Source organism: Sturnus vulgaris, chromosome 2 (genome assembly GCF_052056855.1).
Source record: "Sturnus vulgaris isolate bStuVul1 chromosome 2, bStuVul1.hap1, whole genome shotgun sequence".
Taxonomy (NCBI): Eukaryota; Metazoa; Chordata; class Aves; order Passeriformes; family Sturnidae; genus Sturnus; species Sturnus vulgaris.
The window spans coordinates 116294633-116312857 of NC_142244.1; the positions used below are offsets into that span (position 1 = coordinate 116294633).

An 18225-nucleotide genomic window follows, 5' to 3' on the forward strand; every position below is an offset into this window, starting at 1 on the left:
ATCTGTTTCTTGTTCACAGCCACTAACAAAGAAGTACAATATCGAGAGAGTCCCAAACAGCAGAGTGTGAGAGACACTTTAATAGGTTCCATTCTTGATGAAAATCTTGGAGCAGCCTCACTAATACGGGGTAGAAATCCAATATTCCAGACATATTTGCTGTGTGCAGTGGCCATCAATCCGGGGCTGGGAGGATTTTGAAGGACACTGTCCAATAACCACTTCAAACCATTGTGCAGTTCAGTTAAAATTACCTAAAACATTTGGAAGAAAGTGAGAAATGTTGGCCTTTGCCCTCGAGGTTGCTTCTTTTTTCCTTGCAGAGGAGTTGCTTTTTTGGAAGTATTTTGGTTTGGTGTTGTGTTTTGCTTTTTGGGGTTTTAAACTTTTGTGTCCTGCATCATCATTGTTACTTAACCAGCTTTAAATTAGTATCAAACATAAAACAAATATGTTTTCCTACCAGTGGCAACTTTGAGCTGAAAATTTCAGTGCACTTTAACTCACCAATTAATTAATCAATCAATCCATACAGTGCCCCTTTGGCATTTGGTGGTACAACTGTTAATATTTCAGAGGTGGGAAATTAAGGAAGAGTGGAAGGAAAGTTTAGGTGAGATTCATCTCATATATAAGCAGAGCTGTCAAAAAATTGGGAATAGGAGAAGTTCCCTTTGTAAAGAAGGGAAGAGAAATATTCTAAAGGTGAAATTCATCTCATCTTTTTCAAATAGCAGTTGTAGTTGAGATTGAACAAAATTATGAAGGTGGTTGTGTTGGGAATTGCAGGAATCTTGGAGAACTAGGGTAGTTCTGACACCTACATTTAAAATCCTTGAAGTCTGAAGTGAATCCCACTTCAGCAGAGAGGAATTCAATTCCCTGTCTGCAAATGAGTGCCAGCACTTTTCTGTTATGAAGGACATGCATTGATTGTTGAAAATAATTCCAGTGTCATCTAAACAGAGCTTTTGTTTCATTTCCCAGCTCTGTGGTGTTTGTAGAGACTATAGCTGGTCTCCAGAAAAGGTGGGCAAACAGTGGTGTAGCCACCAAAAATATTTTGGCTGGTAAAATCTAAAGTAGCTTGGATCACAGATAAGAATTGGTAAATAAAGTACTTTGATTTTCACTTTGAAAACTTCCAGTATTTCTTTTCTGTAAAGCTTTTTCCATTATTGACTGCTGTTATTTCATGAAGTAATGTTAAATAAAAAAGGTGTCCCCAAATCAGGTTCTCCCTCATATTTTCAATTCTGCCAGAGTGAATTCATTGTGAGAGGAAGGAATGTGGGGATTGGAGAAAAGTCATGAAGGGATTGATGGTCCAAATGGTTTGGAGCAGCTGAAGGGAAGCAAAAGTGGGAATGCAGTCAGGATAACCAGCCCTGAGTGCAGAGTGCAGAGTGATGGGGGCTGCCGGGGCAGCAGGAAAAAAAATCCGTTTTTTCAAGTATTCTGTTTACTGAAAGGTGTCAGTGCTGACTTGGGGAAAGAGCTGTTCGTTGCCTGGTGTGGAGGATGCTCCTTTCCAGGGGCAGGGAGCACCATCTAGTGACCACAGGGCTGCCCACAGGGCAGGGAACAGGGAAAGGCGTGGGGACATTTCCCTGCTCCTCCTCTGTTCCTCAGGGAGGGAATTGAGAGGCACAAAAGCTTGGAAGCATTGCTGGAGGAGAGGATGCTTTCTGTGGGATGCAAACTGTGCTGTCCCCCATGATCAGGTAGTGAGAATTATTTTAATTACGTGGCTTTATGGGCTGCTGGCATCCACATGGTGTTTGGATTTTGGGGAGTGCCAGTGCCTTCCCCCAGAGCTGAGCTCGTTTCCAGCCATGGCTCAGTGGGTGTGAGCCCATCCCAGAGCTGGATCCTGTTGTTCCCAGAATGGAATTTGTCCTGTGCTTTCAAACCTGGTGCTGCATTGAAGCCACTCAGGCCTGGAAGGGGTCCCTGCAGCAGCCCCAAAGGCACAACATTCCCAGGGTCAGGAGAGAGCCCATCATCCCTGAGCTGCTGACCCTGCAGTCCCTTTGGGTACATACTGGAATTCCTTTCTCTCCTGGGAGCTTGTTCGTTTCACTGTTAAAACCCTTTCTTTGTGGTGAGGGGAGATTTTACCCCTCTGTGAGCAGATTCACAGATATTTGCATAAACTGGGAATTAAAGGAAGACATTCCAGTTGAAGAGCTTGGTAAGAGTGTACTTGACCCTCACACACCAAACTGGGCATGGCCAAACTGATGTTGGGAGCTGCATTTAGCAAAAATGCTGAATTTTTTTGGGAGGATTGAGACCTTTACCAATGTGTCTTCATGTGCCATGAAGTAGCAGTAATTTGCTTGGTCTTCCTAAAATCTGCTTCCAAAAACTGCAGTACAGATTATTTTATTGTGCTCCAGGATTTTGGTTTGTAGCTCGGTTCTACCTAGAGGGGAGCCTCCTTTTTACCTGGAAGGTTGGTGAGAGGAACAAAACTCACTTCTTTTCTGTGCTGTCTTTTCTTTTAATACCCACATCTGCAGACACTGTATGTACCTGATGCCTTGGGTTTGAGCTTTTCTATTTTCCAGAATCTCTGCTGCTTAGTGTGGAACTCTGAAGCTTCATATTCGGTGTCAGTAAGTTCTCTTCACAGGGGAGTGACAAAACAATCCCTTTGTAGCTGGAGAATCAAGGACACCAAAAATCAGAAACAACAGTGAGGGAAAAGGGGCAAACCAGGGGGCTGAGACTTCATAGCCTGGGGCTGTGCTTGGATAATTGACCCCAATGTGTAAATGAACCAAAACTTATAAAAGTGTAAAAACTCGTGACCAGGATCCATCTTGGATTTGATTTGGGTGCAGCCCCAGCCAGGCTCCTGCACTGCCCAAGGTGAATCCTTTCAATAAATTCCTATTTTATCCCTTTTGCTCTGTCTGGTCTCTGTTCCAGCTCAGCCTTTCCAGGCAACGTACCTATACCAAGCACAACATAAAGGTGAATGTGTCTCCAGTTTTCCAGCTATTTACCCAAAGATTTTTGTACAGTTCAAGAGCTAGAGGTCACCTTATTCCCACAGCAGAGTGTGTCTCTAATCCCTTGGTCAGCCCAGAGGAGAGTTCTTGTTTTACCTTCCAGACAGCAAGAGGGGTTACAAATCTCTTTGCATAGGGACTATTGCAATGTATTTCCTTCATATTTCATAGAATTGTGGAATGGTTTGGATTGGAAGGGATCTTAAAGATCATCTAATTCCAGCTCCCTGCTGTGGGCAGGGACACCTTCCACTGTCCCAGACTGCTCCAGCCCCAATGTCCAACCTGGCCTTGGGCACTGCCAGGGATCCAGGGGCTGCCAGCCCTGCCCACCCTGCCAGGGAACAATTCCTAATTCCCAATATCCCATCTAAACGTACTCTCAGTTTGAAGCCATTCCTCTTTGTCCTGTCACTCCATGCCTGTGTGACAAGTCCTTCTCACCTGAAGCCACGTAAAACACACTTGAGGTGTTTCTGTGAGTACACACAAACTGAGCAGATTCCTAGTACATCCTAGAAAGGATGCAACAAGCAAAACACATTTTTTATTTAGAATTTCATCTTCTTTGTTTAGGACTCAATCTGATAAAATTTTTGTAATATAAAAACCAAATCTTCAGATGTGTGCAGGGCCCTGTTGGTTTAAGCAGGCTTAGATCAGCATAGATTGGATCCTTCATCTCCAGTTTGGAAAGACCTTCTCTAAAGAAGGAACTATTGAGTCCTACAGGTAGAAAGCACTTCAAGCTGAGTTTAAGGGTGTTCAGGAAAGAGTTTAAGCACAGCTGTAACTCTAAAGCATGTGCAATTCCCCTGCTTTGATCAAGACACTTAAGCACATGTTCAGTGTTAACACATGCTGGGGAATTTTGCTGCTCTGTAGTTTCCAGATGCAGGCTGAAGGGAGGAGAATATTCCAGCTGAAAGGAGCCAGGACAAATTAGGGAGACAAGCTTCAGAGAGAAATTAGAGGGGAGCATTAGGTGACTTGTGTGGATTTTTTTCATGCTTTTATTCTCTTTGTTGACCAAGTTTTTCAAACTCACAGAGCATTGTTTCAGACAATAACACAGAGTTGCCTAACGTAACAAAAACATTTTTTCTTTCTGTTTAACCTTAAAAAAAACCAGAAAAGAGAAAAATAGTAGAAGTGCTTGTACTCTTTTTCTTTTGCAACTGGATGATGGTGATTTGATAACCCAATATTTTCCTTGCCTCACAATACCAAGGCTCTGCTTGCAATTGGATTGGCCTCAGTGTAAGCACTCAGAAATCTGCCTGTGGGTATTAGTTTGAAAGTCAAATAAACTTCACTGGATTCTTTGGCACAGGATGTGTGCCAGTTGAAAATGGCAAAATCCTTACTGGGCTGTGGGCTCTGTAAAACTTACATAATAATAATAGAGCTCAGCAGTGCCTTATGCTTCAAAATCCCTGTGTAAACCAAGAGGAGGTTTGTGTATATGGAGGTGGGATGGAGAAGAATCATTACTAAAAACTGCTTGTGAATGAATTTGTTAGATCCTCTCCACTGGGGAGCTGGAACTGATACTTGCAACCTCTTGATATATTGGAGGAAAAACCAAAATATCTGGGGCTTAACTGGAGTGGAAGTCACCCAACTGAAACATTATACAATGCTTTGAAATTTCAAGAGAAAGGTTCTAATCTTTTGGCTGTCTTGCTCATTGTTTAGAGATGAAAAGGGAGGAAATCAACATCCCCATGAAATACAATTACTATAAATTGCTTTCTTTTCATACTGTTCATAATGAAAATAGGAAAGTTACCTACTCTGCAGGAGCATTGTAATTTGGTGGATGTAGACTGCAAGAGCACGTTCAGCAGTGCAACAGTGCATTTCTATATGAACCAACTAATGGAGAATATAAAATACTGTATAGCAGTGCTGGCTCCAGATTTCTCTGAAGCCTTGAGAAATCATCTTTACAGTGGAAGAAACCAGAGCTCCTTAAAGTGAACTCTGAGACCGAGCTGATCTTGTGCAGGGAGTTGATCCTGTGTCCCAAAGATTGGATTCAGTGATCTTGGATCTTTTTCCCACCTTAGTGATTCTGTTTGTCATTGTTACATCCAGGGATTCCCAGCTCTGTGGTCCCCATGGGACACCTGGGAATGAGAATTTCCTGGATCTGGCAGGGCCATTCCCATGAGCAGGGGAGGGTGGATGATGAGCCTTTGCTCTGCCCTGCTCGGGGGAGATGGAGCAGCACCTGCAGGACAAATGAGCGAGGGAAAAAACGCTTTTCACCTTTCTGGGGTCAGGATAGGAGGGGAACAGCGAGCTGGGACTTTGTGCTGTCTTTGTGTGGAAAAACTGTGTGTTGAATGCCAGCAGTCATCGCCACCTACAGAACAAGGCTCCCATTTCCTTTCTTTTTTTTTTTCCTAAGGAGCAGGAGAAGGCGGCATTGGGAGAGGGTGAGGTCATCTGCTTCCACCAAATAATGCTGCAATGAGCCATTCACTATTTCTTATTCTTTTTATCGTACCAGAGTCCCTGGTCAGAGGGCAGGACCTTACTACAGCTGGAATTACCTTCCAGGCAGCCTGTCCAAGGTTGAGTGTTGTCATAGGGAGCAACGAGAAAATTATAAATCTGTTAGAGCAGAACCAGCGTTGTAAAAATTGAATAAATTCTGGTTTGTTCTAATTTCTCTTTCCATTTTTACGGGTTGTATTTTCAAGCTTTTCTCTTCAGGCTGAAAGCTCAGAATCTCTTGACACCAGGAGTTTTATCTTTTATGAAAACAAAGAAAACTGTGAAGTTCCTAAGTGTGGAAGGGTTGTGCCAGCACTGGATGCTGAGTGGAATACCCTGACTGGCACTGTGGAAGCACTTTGTCTTTTATTTTATATGTATTTTTTTTTAATATTCAGGTCTCTTACACAAAGGCCTGAGACAGGGGCAGTGTTTTGTTTGCACAGCTGGGAATTCTGGGGTGCTCTAAAGTGCCAAGTGCTCCGAAAGGACAAATAAAAATATAACACTGAATAAAAAATGGCCATCACACTCTAACCAGGAAGAGAACTGCCAGTGAAACCATCTCATATCCATACATGGATAGAGCTGTGAATTAAGGGAAGAACATGGAAGATTTAAGACTGTTTATGGCATTCAGGCATCTGCTTTTGAAGTTTTATGTCTTTTTGTGACTTCCTCTCCTCAGTAAGAGACATCAAAAATAATCAACCTATCTGCTTCTTCTCTAAGGACAAAAAAAAAAAAGCTAAATCAGATAGGCTGGAAAGTGTCAATAGCTCAGGAATGCAGGAATGAGGTTAATGGACAAATATAGACGTGGTGTAAGCAGGGCCAGATCTCATTAACATATTTGGAGTTACACCCATTTATACCCAGCCTGGCTTTGGCCCTGGATCAGCAATTCCCCAGTGAACAGCCTGCATCAAACCACTGCTGAATTTGGCCCATTCCATCTGACATCTGCATCCTGCCTCGAAGTGGCCTGTCACACTTACTGCACATCAGATCACACCTGCCCAGGCGGACACGGGCAATTGGACTTTTTTGTTTAAAAAAAAAAACCAAAAAAACAAAAAAACCCAAAAAAAACAACAACAAAAAAATTTTTAAAAAATTCAGTCACATATCATCAAGAAAAACAACATTGTTTTAGGACTCTTATCTCTTCACTCCCAAATATCCTGTTTCTTCGAGCTGCGGTGGCCAGGACCAATAGAAACCTCTTCCTGCCATTGGCTGACTTCATTTCCCAGAGTTAGCACAATCTCATCCGCTCTAAACAACCTCATCAAAACTTCTTTCTGGTCAGAGCGAAGCAATAATTATTATTAGCAATTATTAGCGATCAATAATCTTGATCACATTATGGCAAGCACTATTAAGGTAAGGCGGGGGTACCTTTTTTTGTTGGAATTTTTTTCTCACTGGCGTGTTCTTTGGTTTCCTTTATCAACCTAGATAAGTTAGAATTGGGCAACACCCCCACTGCCACAATAGAGGACAACAAGATTTCCTTTGTACTGCCTAGTAAATTTCCTTTTTCCTACTCCAACCATCCGCAAGGCTTAAAAACTTCAAACTCGGAAAAAAATTGGGTTTTTTAAATTCAACTGTTCAGTGGTGTGGATTGCATAGGCGAAGCCCTTTTGTGAGAGCTTCTGAAATTTCTTGTAGGTATCCCTCGGACAACTTGGATGTGTTTGTGGACTGCCATGAGGGGAGAGGGTGTGCACTGGAAGGAAAAACCGGGTTCCTAAGGGCACTAAACTTTTGGATACTTTGAAATGTTTCTCTTGTGGATGGGGACACAAATTTTAGCCAGCGGGAAGGAGAGGCACCAGCTCGTTTCTTTCTCTCATGCAGGTGTTAATTATGTGCTTTTCTAGGAACTCTTAACCTTAAACTCGGGACCTTTCTGAATGTTATTTTAATGGTGGTGGGAAGATCTCCCGGGCATGTTCTTTTTTATGTTTTAATTTTTTGGACAATAAAAATCTCTACTTGGTGCATAACTTGATCTCGGTGCATGGTTTGTTGGTTTTGGGAATTTTTTGGGGTTTTTTTTAAGAGTGGCTTTGCTGAGTTTTTTTGGGCTGTGTCACTTAGAAAGTTGAATATATCTGTCTGTCTGTCTGGTTTTTGTTTCTCTGGACAGCAGCTACCAATGGAGCAATAGCTGTGATTAATTGCAGAATGTAACGGTAATTAAGCGCTGTGTGATAGTGAAACTAATTTTACATAAAGAGCGAGGACAGGGAGGACTCTGTGGTGTTGTTTTATCAGGTTTGGGATCAAGGTATTATCGGATTCAGGACTGAGGCATTTGTTTTCTCCGTGGCATTGTCTGTTTCTGTACTTTTCTAATTATGTCAGAGATTTAATGAGGGATATGGAGTAGCCTGGACATTGGATAAGTAGGGCTGCAATTGGATTTTTCAGTAAATTCTGCTCCAGTGTTTACATTTTAGAGATCATTTGATGCTTTTTGTCATGGTTTTGGGAATCTGACAGTCTTGCCCGAGGGCAGTGTGATTAAAAAGTCTAATGAACTTTGTTTTTGCCATCACTGATGTTTTCATGGGGCTATCAATAGAGACATAGATGTGACTCTCCTCTGCATTGCTGGCCAGCATCTGTTAAATGCTAAGTTGCTCCTGAAACTGAATTCCCTTTGGTTTTGCCGTGCATTTCAGAGCACACAGGACGTGACAGGCACTTAATGAAAATCTTGAGTTTCAGGGAGTCAAGTTTTGGCTAAAAGGAGGGCTGTGTGCTGAGGTTTTAATGCTGGGTTTGCTTCTATTAATCAGAATATTGACACGAAATTTATTTTCAAAAATAATGGCAACCATCAGATCGGATGCCGTTTGCATTTTAGGGAACTCCTCTTATTTATTCCCTTTATGCTTCATATTGACTGAATTTTAATAGGATAGAAGATTGTTAAATGTTACCTAATTGTTTTTATTTGATCTCCACCTTACACTTAGAGAACTGTTTTATACAGCCTGGTAATGCAATGTACTCAGCAAAATGGAGAAATGTCCAATTCTCTCTCCTCATCTGGAGTGTGAATCTCGCAGGAGGTCTCAGGCAACCCAAAATGTCGAGGATTTTGCTGCCCAGGGTGCTGGGAAGCCCTTACATGCTGTAGCAAGAATTGAAATTTTATTTATGCGAGTGCAAAATGTGAAATGACTGGAAAGAAATGACAGGTGCTTTGTACCCGAGGTGCAGGAAATGTGCTCTGACATGAGGCTGAGACAGTCCAAAGATTTTCAATTCCTCTTCTATGGGGAGTGGATAAAGAAGCCTTTTAACTGAAAGGTTTCTGAAATCAAGAAATTCCGTTTGAAGGCCAGGCAGGTGTTTGTTTAGCTTTTGCTAAACTGTTGCACACATATATGTTTTTAATAATATAAATATTTAATGTGATGGCTCGTGTCTGCTGGCAATGGGTAGCCCAGCTGTCCCAGTGCCCTTGAGGAAGATGGAGAGCCTTAACCTGGGAACTCAATGAGCTCTTCAGGGAAGCTGTGGAGCCCTTAAATTCCAGAATTAGGATGTGAATGGTTCTGTATTTGTTCACAACTGGGCAGAGACTTCTCGGATCCTCCAGCCATGCCCAGGTGACCTTCCAGGCAGGGTGTCTGATTCATCCCTTCCCTCCCAGGGACCTGCAGAGGGGCACTGGGGCTCGGCAGGAGCCGGGCTGGTTTCACTGGGGCTCACTGGGGGCTGGCCAGGGCAAACCCTGCTGTGAGTTTTTGGGTGTTGGGTTTGACATCCTGAGCGTGGTTTTCCCAGGGGATCACTGTCTCCTCACCCCCTGCCCTCCTTCTGCTGCCCCCTGTTCCTTTTTCCCTGGGAAGGGGAAAGCGCCGTGGTGGGAGGTTTCTCCTGGAGAGGAGGAGGAGGAGGAGGAGGAGGAGGCAGCAGCTCCTTTTTCCCAGGCTTTGACATGGATGGATAATATTAATCCTGATTTCCCCACTGGACCATCCTTGTCCAGGCCAGGGATCTCTCCCTTGGGTGGGGAGAGGTCAGCACAAGAAGCTGTGGAGAAAAAAGTGGTGCAAGAAGGTCAAGATTTTGGGTTGATATTTCATATCCTGGTGCACACTCAGCTGAGGCTCTCTGGTTTTTGGCATTTTGAAGGATAAAATGTGGTTTTTCAAGTGGGAAAAGTCTCCTTAGAGTGAAGGTTTCAGCGCTGACAGGTTTCCTTCTGGCTCAGGTGGTGTCTCACTGAAGCTTGAACATTATCAAATAAACGCAATTATTTATATTTATCAGTCACACTACTGTAAATACAATTTTAGAACATGTCTGAATTTGGCATCGGTCTTTTGGTTTTGGCTTGTTTTTTTTTTTTAAACAGAATGGAGCAAAAATTATTTCTGTGTTACCTTGGGATGAAGTAAAAATAGTTATCCTGGAGGTCATTTTGGTGTTTTTTCCCATTATCCATCCCATACTGGAGGAAAGAACGTTAAATAGAAAAGTACAACTAGAATTCTAATTCCTTGCCATGTTCAAGCCTTGCTCTGTTTGTCTCTTTGCCTGCCAGTGCCATTATGCTTATTCTTAGAAAAACTCTACAGTAAGTTGATTTTATAATGATTTATTGGTTATACTTGTGGATATTTCTTTTACTTACACCAAAATATGCTCACATCCACTCTTCATTATTATTTTCTGAAGTGGTGTTCATGTGGAGTCTATGATTTCAGAAAGTCTGTGTATTTGATAAAGGACAGGAGAATCTTTGTGGTTTCTGAGGCTTGAGGGCGTGGACGCACTGATTAAAGCAGAATATAGGGGACAAGATTAATTTTTTTTTTTGAGGAATCTTATTCTGTGCTTGTCTCTATAGCATTGCTTTTCTCTCAATTTCTTTTAAAAACCCCAAGTAGTCACTCAAATGCTTCTGAGAGCTGGAGACAATTAAGAAATAAATCTGTTTTTGGCGTATGGAAATGTTTAAGGCTTTGTTTAGAGGATTGCATCTGAGTCCAGCAGAGCTGACACAGTAATTTGTACTTTTGTTCCCTGCATTAGAACAATTATAAAGATTATTATCTTTTTTTTTTTTTTTTTTCCCTCGTCTCAGTTAGCAGCTGATCCAATGGCATATTTAACTTTCAGCCTGTCAATGGTTCTGTTGGCTTTGGTGCTGTTGCAGATTTAAAGCTGAGCACACACCTGAGTGCTCTGGTGAACCAGAGGCAGCAGCAGCAACAGAGCCTTGAAGCATTTTCCTTGATCCTCCTCCCCTTAATCCACACTTCCCACCAATTCCATGAAGGTTTTGTCCCAATAAAGGCAGTAGAATCAGAGCTATAATTATTTCCAGGTAAAGCTGTATTTCTGACTCAAATACAAATGTACAATTTCAAGGTAGAAGTGAGCAGAAGTTATTTTTGTGGGCGGGATTTTTATGTTGTTTTCTTTTGCTTTTAATCAGCAGCCATTTAACTCAATTTAGTTTGTGTCTTCATGTGCCAAAACGAAGTGAAATATAAGGATTTTGCTTTCTAGAATTAAGTCCCCAGGCAAGGAACAACAGCTGGAAAATGCATATGTTTGACTGTCTGAGTTTGTTGGTTTGTTTGTTTTTCCTGAACAAGAACTGCATTATCCCTTAACAAAATGTTTTTCAGCAAGTTCCCCGTGTTACAAAAGGCCTTTCAGAAATAATGTTCAAAGAAACAAGTGCTCTTGGAGAATGACTTGCTGAAAGATAAACACAGAAGCAGTTTTGCAAAATATGAATGCCAAAAAAAAGATATTTATTTTCCAAACGACGCTTCATAATTCAATAAAAATATATAATGCTGTTTACTCAGGAAGAAACAGCCTTTATAATGCAAGTTTCTAAATCAAGCCAAGAAAATTACTTAAAAAATCAGAAAAAAAAAGAGAGAAAAAAAGAAAATCTGATTTTGTATCACTTGTATTATGAATTTTAGCAAAATAAGGGTGATACAGTAGAAAATATCACAGTGCCAAACCTTGTCAACCTTGTCAGGGTAACTGACTGCAATGTGTTTTTTATCAGATCCATCTTTGAAAAATTAATTTCTTTGGATAGATAATTATACAGATAGATAACTATACACCCTGCTGTCCTTGATTTACATATGTATATGTAGATATTTGATATATATTTGTGTATTACGAAAGAATTTTTTGCGTTGAAAACATCAACAAAGATAGGAAAACTTTGAAGCACTTATGTGAAAAAGGCAGCAGTCCCTTCCTTAAAGAATGGATGTGTCTTTGTGGTTGGAGGGGTTGTTTTAAATGGTGTAACCAAGCCTGCCTAAAGATGGAGAATGCTCTGTCCCTCAGTTTATTCCTGCTCCCTTAGAAGGACTGTATCATCCTGTAAATAATTTATTACAATGAACAGAGGGGGAACTTTTAGGAAATCTGGTGAGATTTGGCTTGCAAATGTTACCTTTCTCCTCGAAATGCACCTTTAGGCACCGAGTTACCAATTTTTACTATGCACAGAGAAAGACTGGACATTTCTTTCAGGAAAGGGCTATTAGTGCTTAATAAATAAAATTCATTATGGTTTTTAATAACTGCTGTGTATGAACCAGCGATTACCTCTTCTGGTAATTATCAAATTTGTTTCATAGTAAAACGAATGAATTGGCAATTATGTGTCATGAGAATGTCATTGCACATTAAAAGTTTAAAAAGAATGATGAGTAATAGTGAATTTCTTTTAAGGGCTACACTCAGGGACTCAGAGTGGACGAGGGAAATGGTCTTTTGGGAGTAGTGAGTGGAAGGAATGCCTAGGATGTGATGTGTTCCCCTCGCAGTGCTGTTTGTTTGCAGTGTGTGTCTCTGGTGGGAAGTGGTGTCACCAGGCTGGCGTGACCTTGTCACCCTGGGAGAGGAGCTGATTGCTTAGTCAAAGGTGTGTGCTGCCAACAGATGACAGGGACTGGCTTTATGCAAATACCTGCAGGAAGGGGTGGGTCCCTCTTTTTTTCGGGAAGTGGCAGGACTCCTTAAAGCTACCTGCCTGATTTAACAGTGATGAGAGACTGGCAGGCAAAGACAACGGTCCCACAAGTGGAGAAAAAAAAACAAAACCCAGGAGACTGGAAATGCTTTGTTTGACAAATCCCTCGTTACAGCAAGGAGCAGCACGTTAATTCTACGTGGAAGGGTTTGCATAACTGCAGGAGGGTTTTTTTTAAACCTCATTCTTCAGAGCTGAAAAACATCTTTTTTTAGACTCTCTGTTTATTACCTTGATAAACAGCAAAATGCTGCCACAGCAATTACCTTGATGATAAAGGGTCTGTAGACAGATACTTCCTGTGTTCATTTCCTACCCAGATAAGCTGCCAAAATCAGGGACTACCAATACAGGAAATGCTTTCAATAGGAACTTCCTATCTGCTAATATCTAATTCACTGGAAAGATCTAAGTCCTTCTTGTTTCATATAAAGTTAATGCTCTACCTGATACTATTTAAACACTCAAACCTCCAGTTTAATGCGTCTGTTGCTGTAATAAATTTCAAACCAATGCTGTTATGCTGGACTATGAAATATCAGCGTTTTTCTCTGCAGTGGTAGGAAAAGTGCCCCTGCATTTTATAATATTGGGAATCAGGGTGCTTCAAATTCCACAGTCATTCTGTCAGATGAAAAACAAGCATCCTCCTTCAAAATCCTTGTTGCCTGAAGCCTTTCCCCGTTTCTGTACATCTCAGAGTAAAATGCACATTTCAGTAGCACTTGAGGTGGGTTTCTCCAGCAAAAAGTTCAGAGCATGTTCTGGAGATCTTGGGGAGTCGTGGCCATTTTTTGCAATCCACAGTGCTCTACATATTCAGCCAAAATCACTGAAACAGGAATTGTGCCTCACTGTGCTGGGAAATAAAGCCATGACTAACCTGTGTGTTTGAACCTCTGCTAAGGAAAAGAGAAACTCAGAGCAAAGGGAAGGGAAATAAAGACAGAAAACCTCCATTGCTAATCGTAACTTCAGGGTAATTTGTTTCAGGCACATGAACAGGATGAACGAGGATTTATGAAACCTGGAGTGAAATTGGCCAAAATGAAGTCAACAGTATGGCTTGACTGGGGCCAGGCTTTCACTCAAGTTATTCAGGAGTTCAGCCCAAAATTTCTCTGTTGTTTTGCCAGTGACTCCACTGGAGTCATTCCAGGTTTCTGCCACTGTGACTGAGATGGGTATTTTGGCCTTTGCCTGCAGAACTGAGAAGTCCTTTGCTGTTGTGGCTTCATTTATTTCCCACCTTTTCATCTGGGATGAGCAGTCCCACATTCAGTTACCTCCTCAGATTCCTAAACTCGTGTTGTGCTCTGCACCTGGGATCTGAGAACCTGGTTGGGTTTACAGAGGCTGGGATTCTGAGGCTGGGTTTACAGACTGGGAATCTGAGGCTGGGTTTGTAGACTGGGAATCTGAGGCTGGGTTTACATACTGGGAGTCTGAGCCTGGGTTTACAGAGGCTGGGATTCTGAGGCTGGGTTTACAGGCTGGGAGTCTGAGGCTGGGTTTACAGGCTGGGAGTCTGAGGCTGGGTTTACAGGTTGGGAGTCTGAGGCTGGGTTTACATACTGGGAATCTAAGCCTGGGTTTACATACTGGGAGTCTGAGGCTGGATCCACAAGCCCTTCCAGACACCATGGTGAACACATCCTTTGGAGATACCTTGCCTGTGGGACAGGAGGGCTGCTCCTGTGGGCACCTGACCCAAAACCTCAGATATTAAAGAGGGTTCTGCAAGCTAGAGGTTGATCCTGACACGTGGCTTTCCCAAGGCCATGAGTGAAGAAGCTTTAGGAAGTTGCCCTTGGCATTGGGCTCACAGGGGTGCTGGGGAAATGCACACTTTGTCCTGTAAGCAATGTTCCTCAGATGTGGTTTAGTCAGCTCTTATCTGCTCACATAAATTTTTATTATTGTTAATCTTTGGCGTACTCACAGCAGCTTTCCTCATGCGTCAGGTATTCCCTTGGAAGTGCTCAAAACTGTTGCTTTTTACTAATCAGATCAGCTCACTAAAGTGGTGACCAGAGACATTTTTCACATTATTTCCATGCATGCATTACCTTTTAAAATATTTCCCTGCGATTTGTCATCGAGGCATCGTTACCGCTGCTGTTTTCATGGAATTCAGAATCCGATTGTTTAGTCTACGTAAAGGGGGGAAAACGAGGGGGATCCTGTGCCTTTAATGTTGTTTATAACGGTTGGACAGAGCTTGTCAGGTGAAGGTTAATTGCTCTCCAGTTAAAGCAGTTCTCTGCACAGATGGGTTATCAGGGCTGAACACTCGTTACAAGATTAATCTCGTTTCCGACAAGACTTCCCTTTCCTCCAACTGATTTTTGCTCAGCCATTGGACCTGTCACCAGCCGTTGAGAGGAGGGTGGGTTACCTCTGGGATATTAATGCCTGTGAGCAGAGAAACAATGCAGAGTGTGTGTCATATCGGCGGGGAACATCTTTGGGAGACAGCACATTTCAGAGCTCTTCTGAAGGTCGAGATTCATAAACAACAGAAACAATCAGGAGTGTTTGTGTTAACCCTCCTTGTGGACACAAACTCCTAGGCTCTTTTTTTGTGTCCCTCCTCATCTCTTTGGATCTGGTTTTTTAGGTCCAAAGGTGTATTTTTGGTGAAAGTTTTAGCCAACAAAGTACCCTTGGTGAGATGTGGACCCTGAGATGCTTCTGTCCAGTCAACTGATGGACGAGGCCTTTCAATTTATGCCTTAAATGAGAAGCAATAAATCATGGTGAACACTCAAAGAAATTCAAACTCTGGGAGTTCTGTCTTGGGCTCTAAGCAAACCTGTTGAATTTTCCTCTTCTTCCAAGCTGGAGTCATTCAAAGGTGGATCCAGTGGGCTACAGAGGTATGAGATGGATGTGAAGTGTGAGGAGAACCAGGCACATCATGTTCTTAGCACAGTATTGCCTTTCTGTTAGCCAAGGCTGCAGCAGCTCTGCCAGTCCAGGCTCATCCTGAGCATTTGGATGGACTGAGTTCAAGGAGGCTGCGGCACGAACGCCCAAGTCTCGCTGGAGTTTTTGGGTTTATTTCAGGAGTTCTGATACAACCAAAATAACACAGCTTGGCAGAAGGCTCTGCCTGCCAGGTTTCTGCCACGCAGCTTTAGTCAGTAAGTTCCAAAACACTAAACAAATATTCAAGGCAACAAACAGGGTAGCTCTGATGTTTCCTTCGAGTTTCCTGTACTGGCTTGGGATCAGCTCCATCCTGTCGATGGTGCTGAGTCTCCTCATTGACTTCTGTGAACTTTGTGTTGTCCCAGCCAAGAAATCCAGCTCTGTGGAGGGTCGTGGGCTGCACAGCATTTACTGGATGATTTATTTTTAATTTATTTTATAAACATGCAACAAAACTAATAGATTATATTTAAAAAAAAATCGAACTTTGTTAAAAAAATCCATCTACAAGTTCCTGACAATTTCTTAACTTTCTTTTTTTAGTTTTCTTTTAATCATCAAGTAGTTTAATAACCTTACTGCTGCATTCTTATATGGGTTTCTCATACTAGCATGATTAAAAATGCATTTTCCTTTGATTCAGAATCCACAGGGTTTAAGGAAATTTACTTGCTCCAGTTACAAAGCTGAAATGAAAGGTAGACAGGAATGTAACCTCTGGATGTCATCCTCTTCTCAGCACTGTGCATTCAGAGCCAAAGCAATTCAAGAGAGTGAATTCCATTACTGGTTCTAATAAGATAGGAAAAGTGCATAGTAAATCTTTACAATGCCAACTAAATCACTGGTGCTTTATGCCAAAGGAGGCAAGTTTAGTAGAAAGTTTTTAAATGGGCCAGGTTGAATTATTTTTAAAAGAAGAGAGCCCCTAAGAGGTTGTTAAATCTCTGCTTAGAGCCCTGAATGAGGATCTTGTTTTTCAAGATGCTGATCGAGTTGTTGAGAGTTCCTGCTGTCTGTGCTCAGTGAGAATTCAGATGGTTTTGAAGAGGGAAGCTTACACACAATTAGAGATTGTTGTTATGCCACTCACCTGATGTGAGAAAACCCTTCTTTGTCAATACCATCTTTCTAGAAAAAAAGGAATTTAAAGTAGTCAGATCTGTTTTTTCCAAGGAAAGGTCTTTGTTTACCAAAATAATAATGTGAGTGTGGTGGGGCCCTGGCACAGGGTGCCCAGAGCAGCTGTGGCTGCCCCTGGATCCCTGGCAGTGCCCAAGGCCAGGCTGGACATTGGGGCTGGAGCAGCCTGGGACAGTGGAAGGTGTCCCTGCCATGGCAGGGGTGGCACTGGATGATTTTTAATGTTCCTTCCAACCCAAACCATTCCATGGTTCTGTGATGGTTTGATTGTCTCACTTAGAATGGGAAGCTTTAGATCAAGGCATTCAAAATTAATTCCAAAGCTGTTGGGCAAGTGGGTTGCAGATTTGGCAACTGCAACATTTTAAAAGAAAATAAATCATTTATATAGATGTTGGAAGTATTTTGAGCTAAAGCACAATCTATGAAATGTCCATGTAAATTACTGACTTTAAACTCACTCTGTGGGAATTTTCTTCTGCAACGGTGCCCAGATCCTTTTCAATCAGCATGAATGTGAGATCTTACAGAATGACAGAATCACTGAAGTTGGATGGGACCTCCAAAACAACCAAGTCCCAGCTGTGCCCCCATGGCCACCTTGTCACCCTGAGTGCCACCTCCAGGTGCCACCTGCAGGGATGGGCACTCCAAAACTCCCTGGGCAGCCCCTGCCAAGGCCTGAGCTCCCTTTCCATGGGGAAATTCCTGCTGCTGTCCAAGCTGAGCCTGCCCTGGCCCAGCCTGAGGCCGTTCCCTCTCCTCCTGTCCCTGTTCCCTGGAGCAGAGCCCGACCCCCCCTCCCTGCCCCTCCTGGCAGAGCCACAAGGTCTCCCTTATTTGCTGTCTTCAAATTTATTTCTTTTTCTCCACACTTTCATGTAACCTTTTAGAACCCACACCGGATACCGAATTCCCTTTCAAACGTGTTTTTCTTCCAAGCTTGGGTCTTCATAAAGCTGTTTTCCTCTTCTGTAGAATTTTTATTGAGCCTCTTTCCATCTTATCTGCTTCTTGGAGGATGCAATTCCCAGCAGCTCTCACCATTTTTGTTGAGAATCTTGTGATATTTAGCAACTAAGGGTCAGTTTCTTAAATTTTGTGAACATTTGAAATCTGCAGTGTTCACTGACAAAAGGCTCTGGTTCTAAAAATTCTACCTTAAAAGCCCAGATACAGACCCAAAACACATTTGGTTTAAGTACTTTTTTTTTCCAAGGCCTGACCTAAAACTTTCTGGTCATGTTTTTGCTTTGTAAGCTGGGATTCAGATGTTTTCTTGTCATCAGGTTAAATCTTATTCCTGAAGGTGTCAAGACATAAAATAAAGCTGGCAGTTCAGCCTCTTGGAGAAATGTATTTGCTGTGTAGTAACTGCCAAAAGCTTCAGCTTATATTCTTAAAAAAACTGAAAATATTCAAATTTTGCATTACAAATTTGTGATTATATAATCACAGGTAAAGAAAATGCATTTCTATTTATATTTTTGTAGAAATTTTCCCTCCTAATATTGCAAATTAGGGGGCTTGAAGGCTTTCATGACACTGCAGAGGATCAATTAAAGGTGCTCTAGG

General features: G+C 42.1%; 1 protein-coding gene across 4 annotated transcripts in view; it reads left to right on the forward strand.

Moving 5' to 3' along the window:
- The window catches only part of ERG (ETS transcription factor ERG), a 138082-nt gene that overhangs the window by 70359 nt on the left and 49498 nt on the right, over nt 1-18225 (forward strand). The window contains exon 1 of one of the 4 annotated variants that reach the window (XM_014880650.2): nt 6706-6911. The exons of the other annotated variants lie outside the window; for them this stretch is intronic. Within the exon in view, the coding sequence (XP_014736136.1) occupies nt 6894-6911 (18 nt within the window). The 5' untranslated portion in view covers nt 6706-6893. Of the gene's footprint in view, nt 1-6705; nt 6912-18225 lie in introns of those variants that run through there. 4 annotated transcript variants of the gene reach the window in all.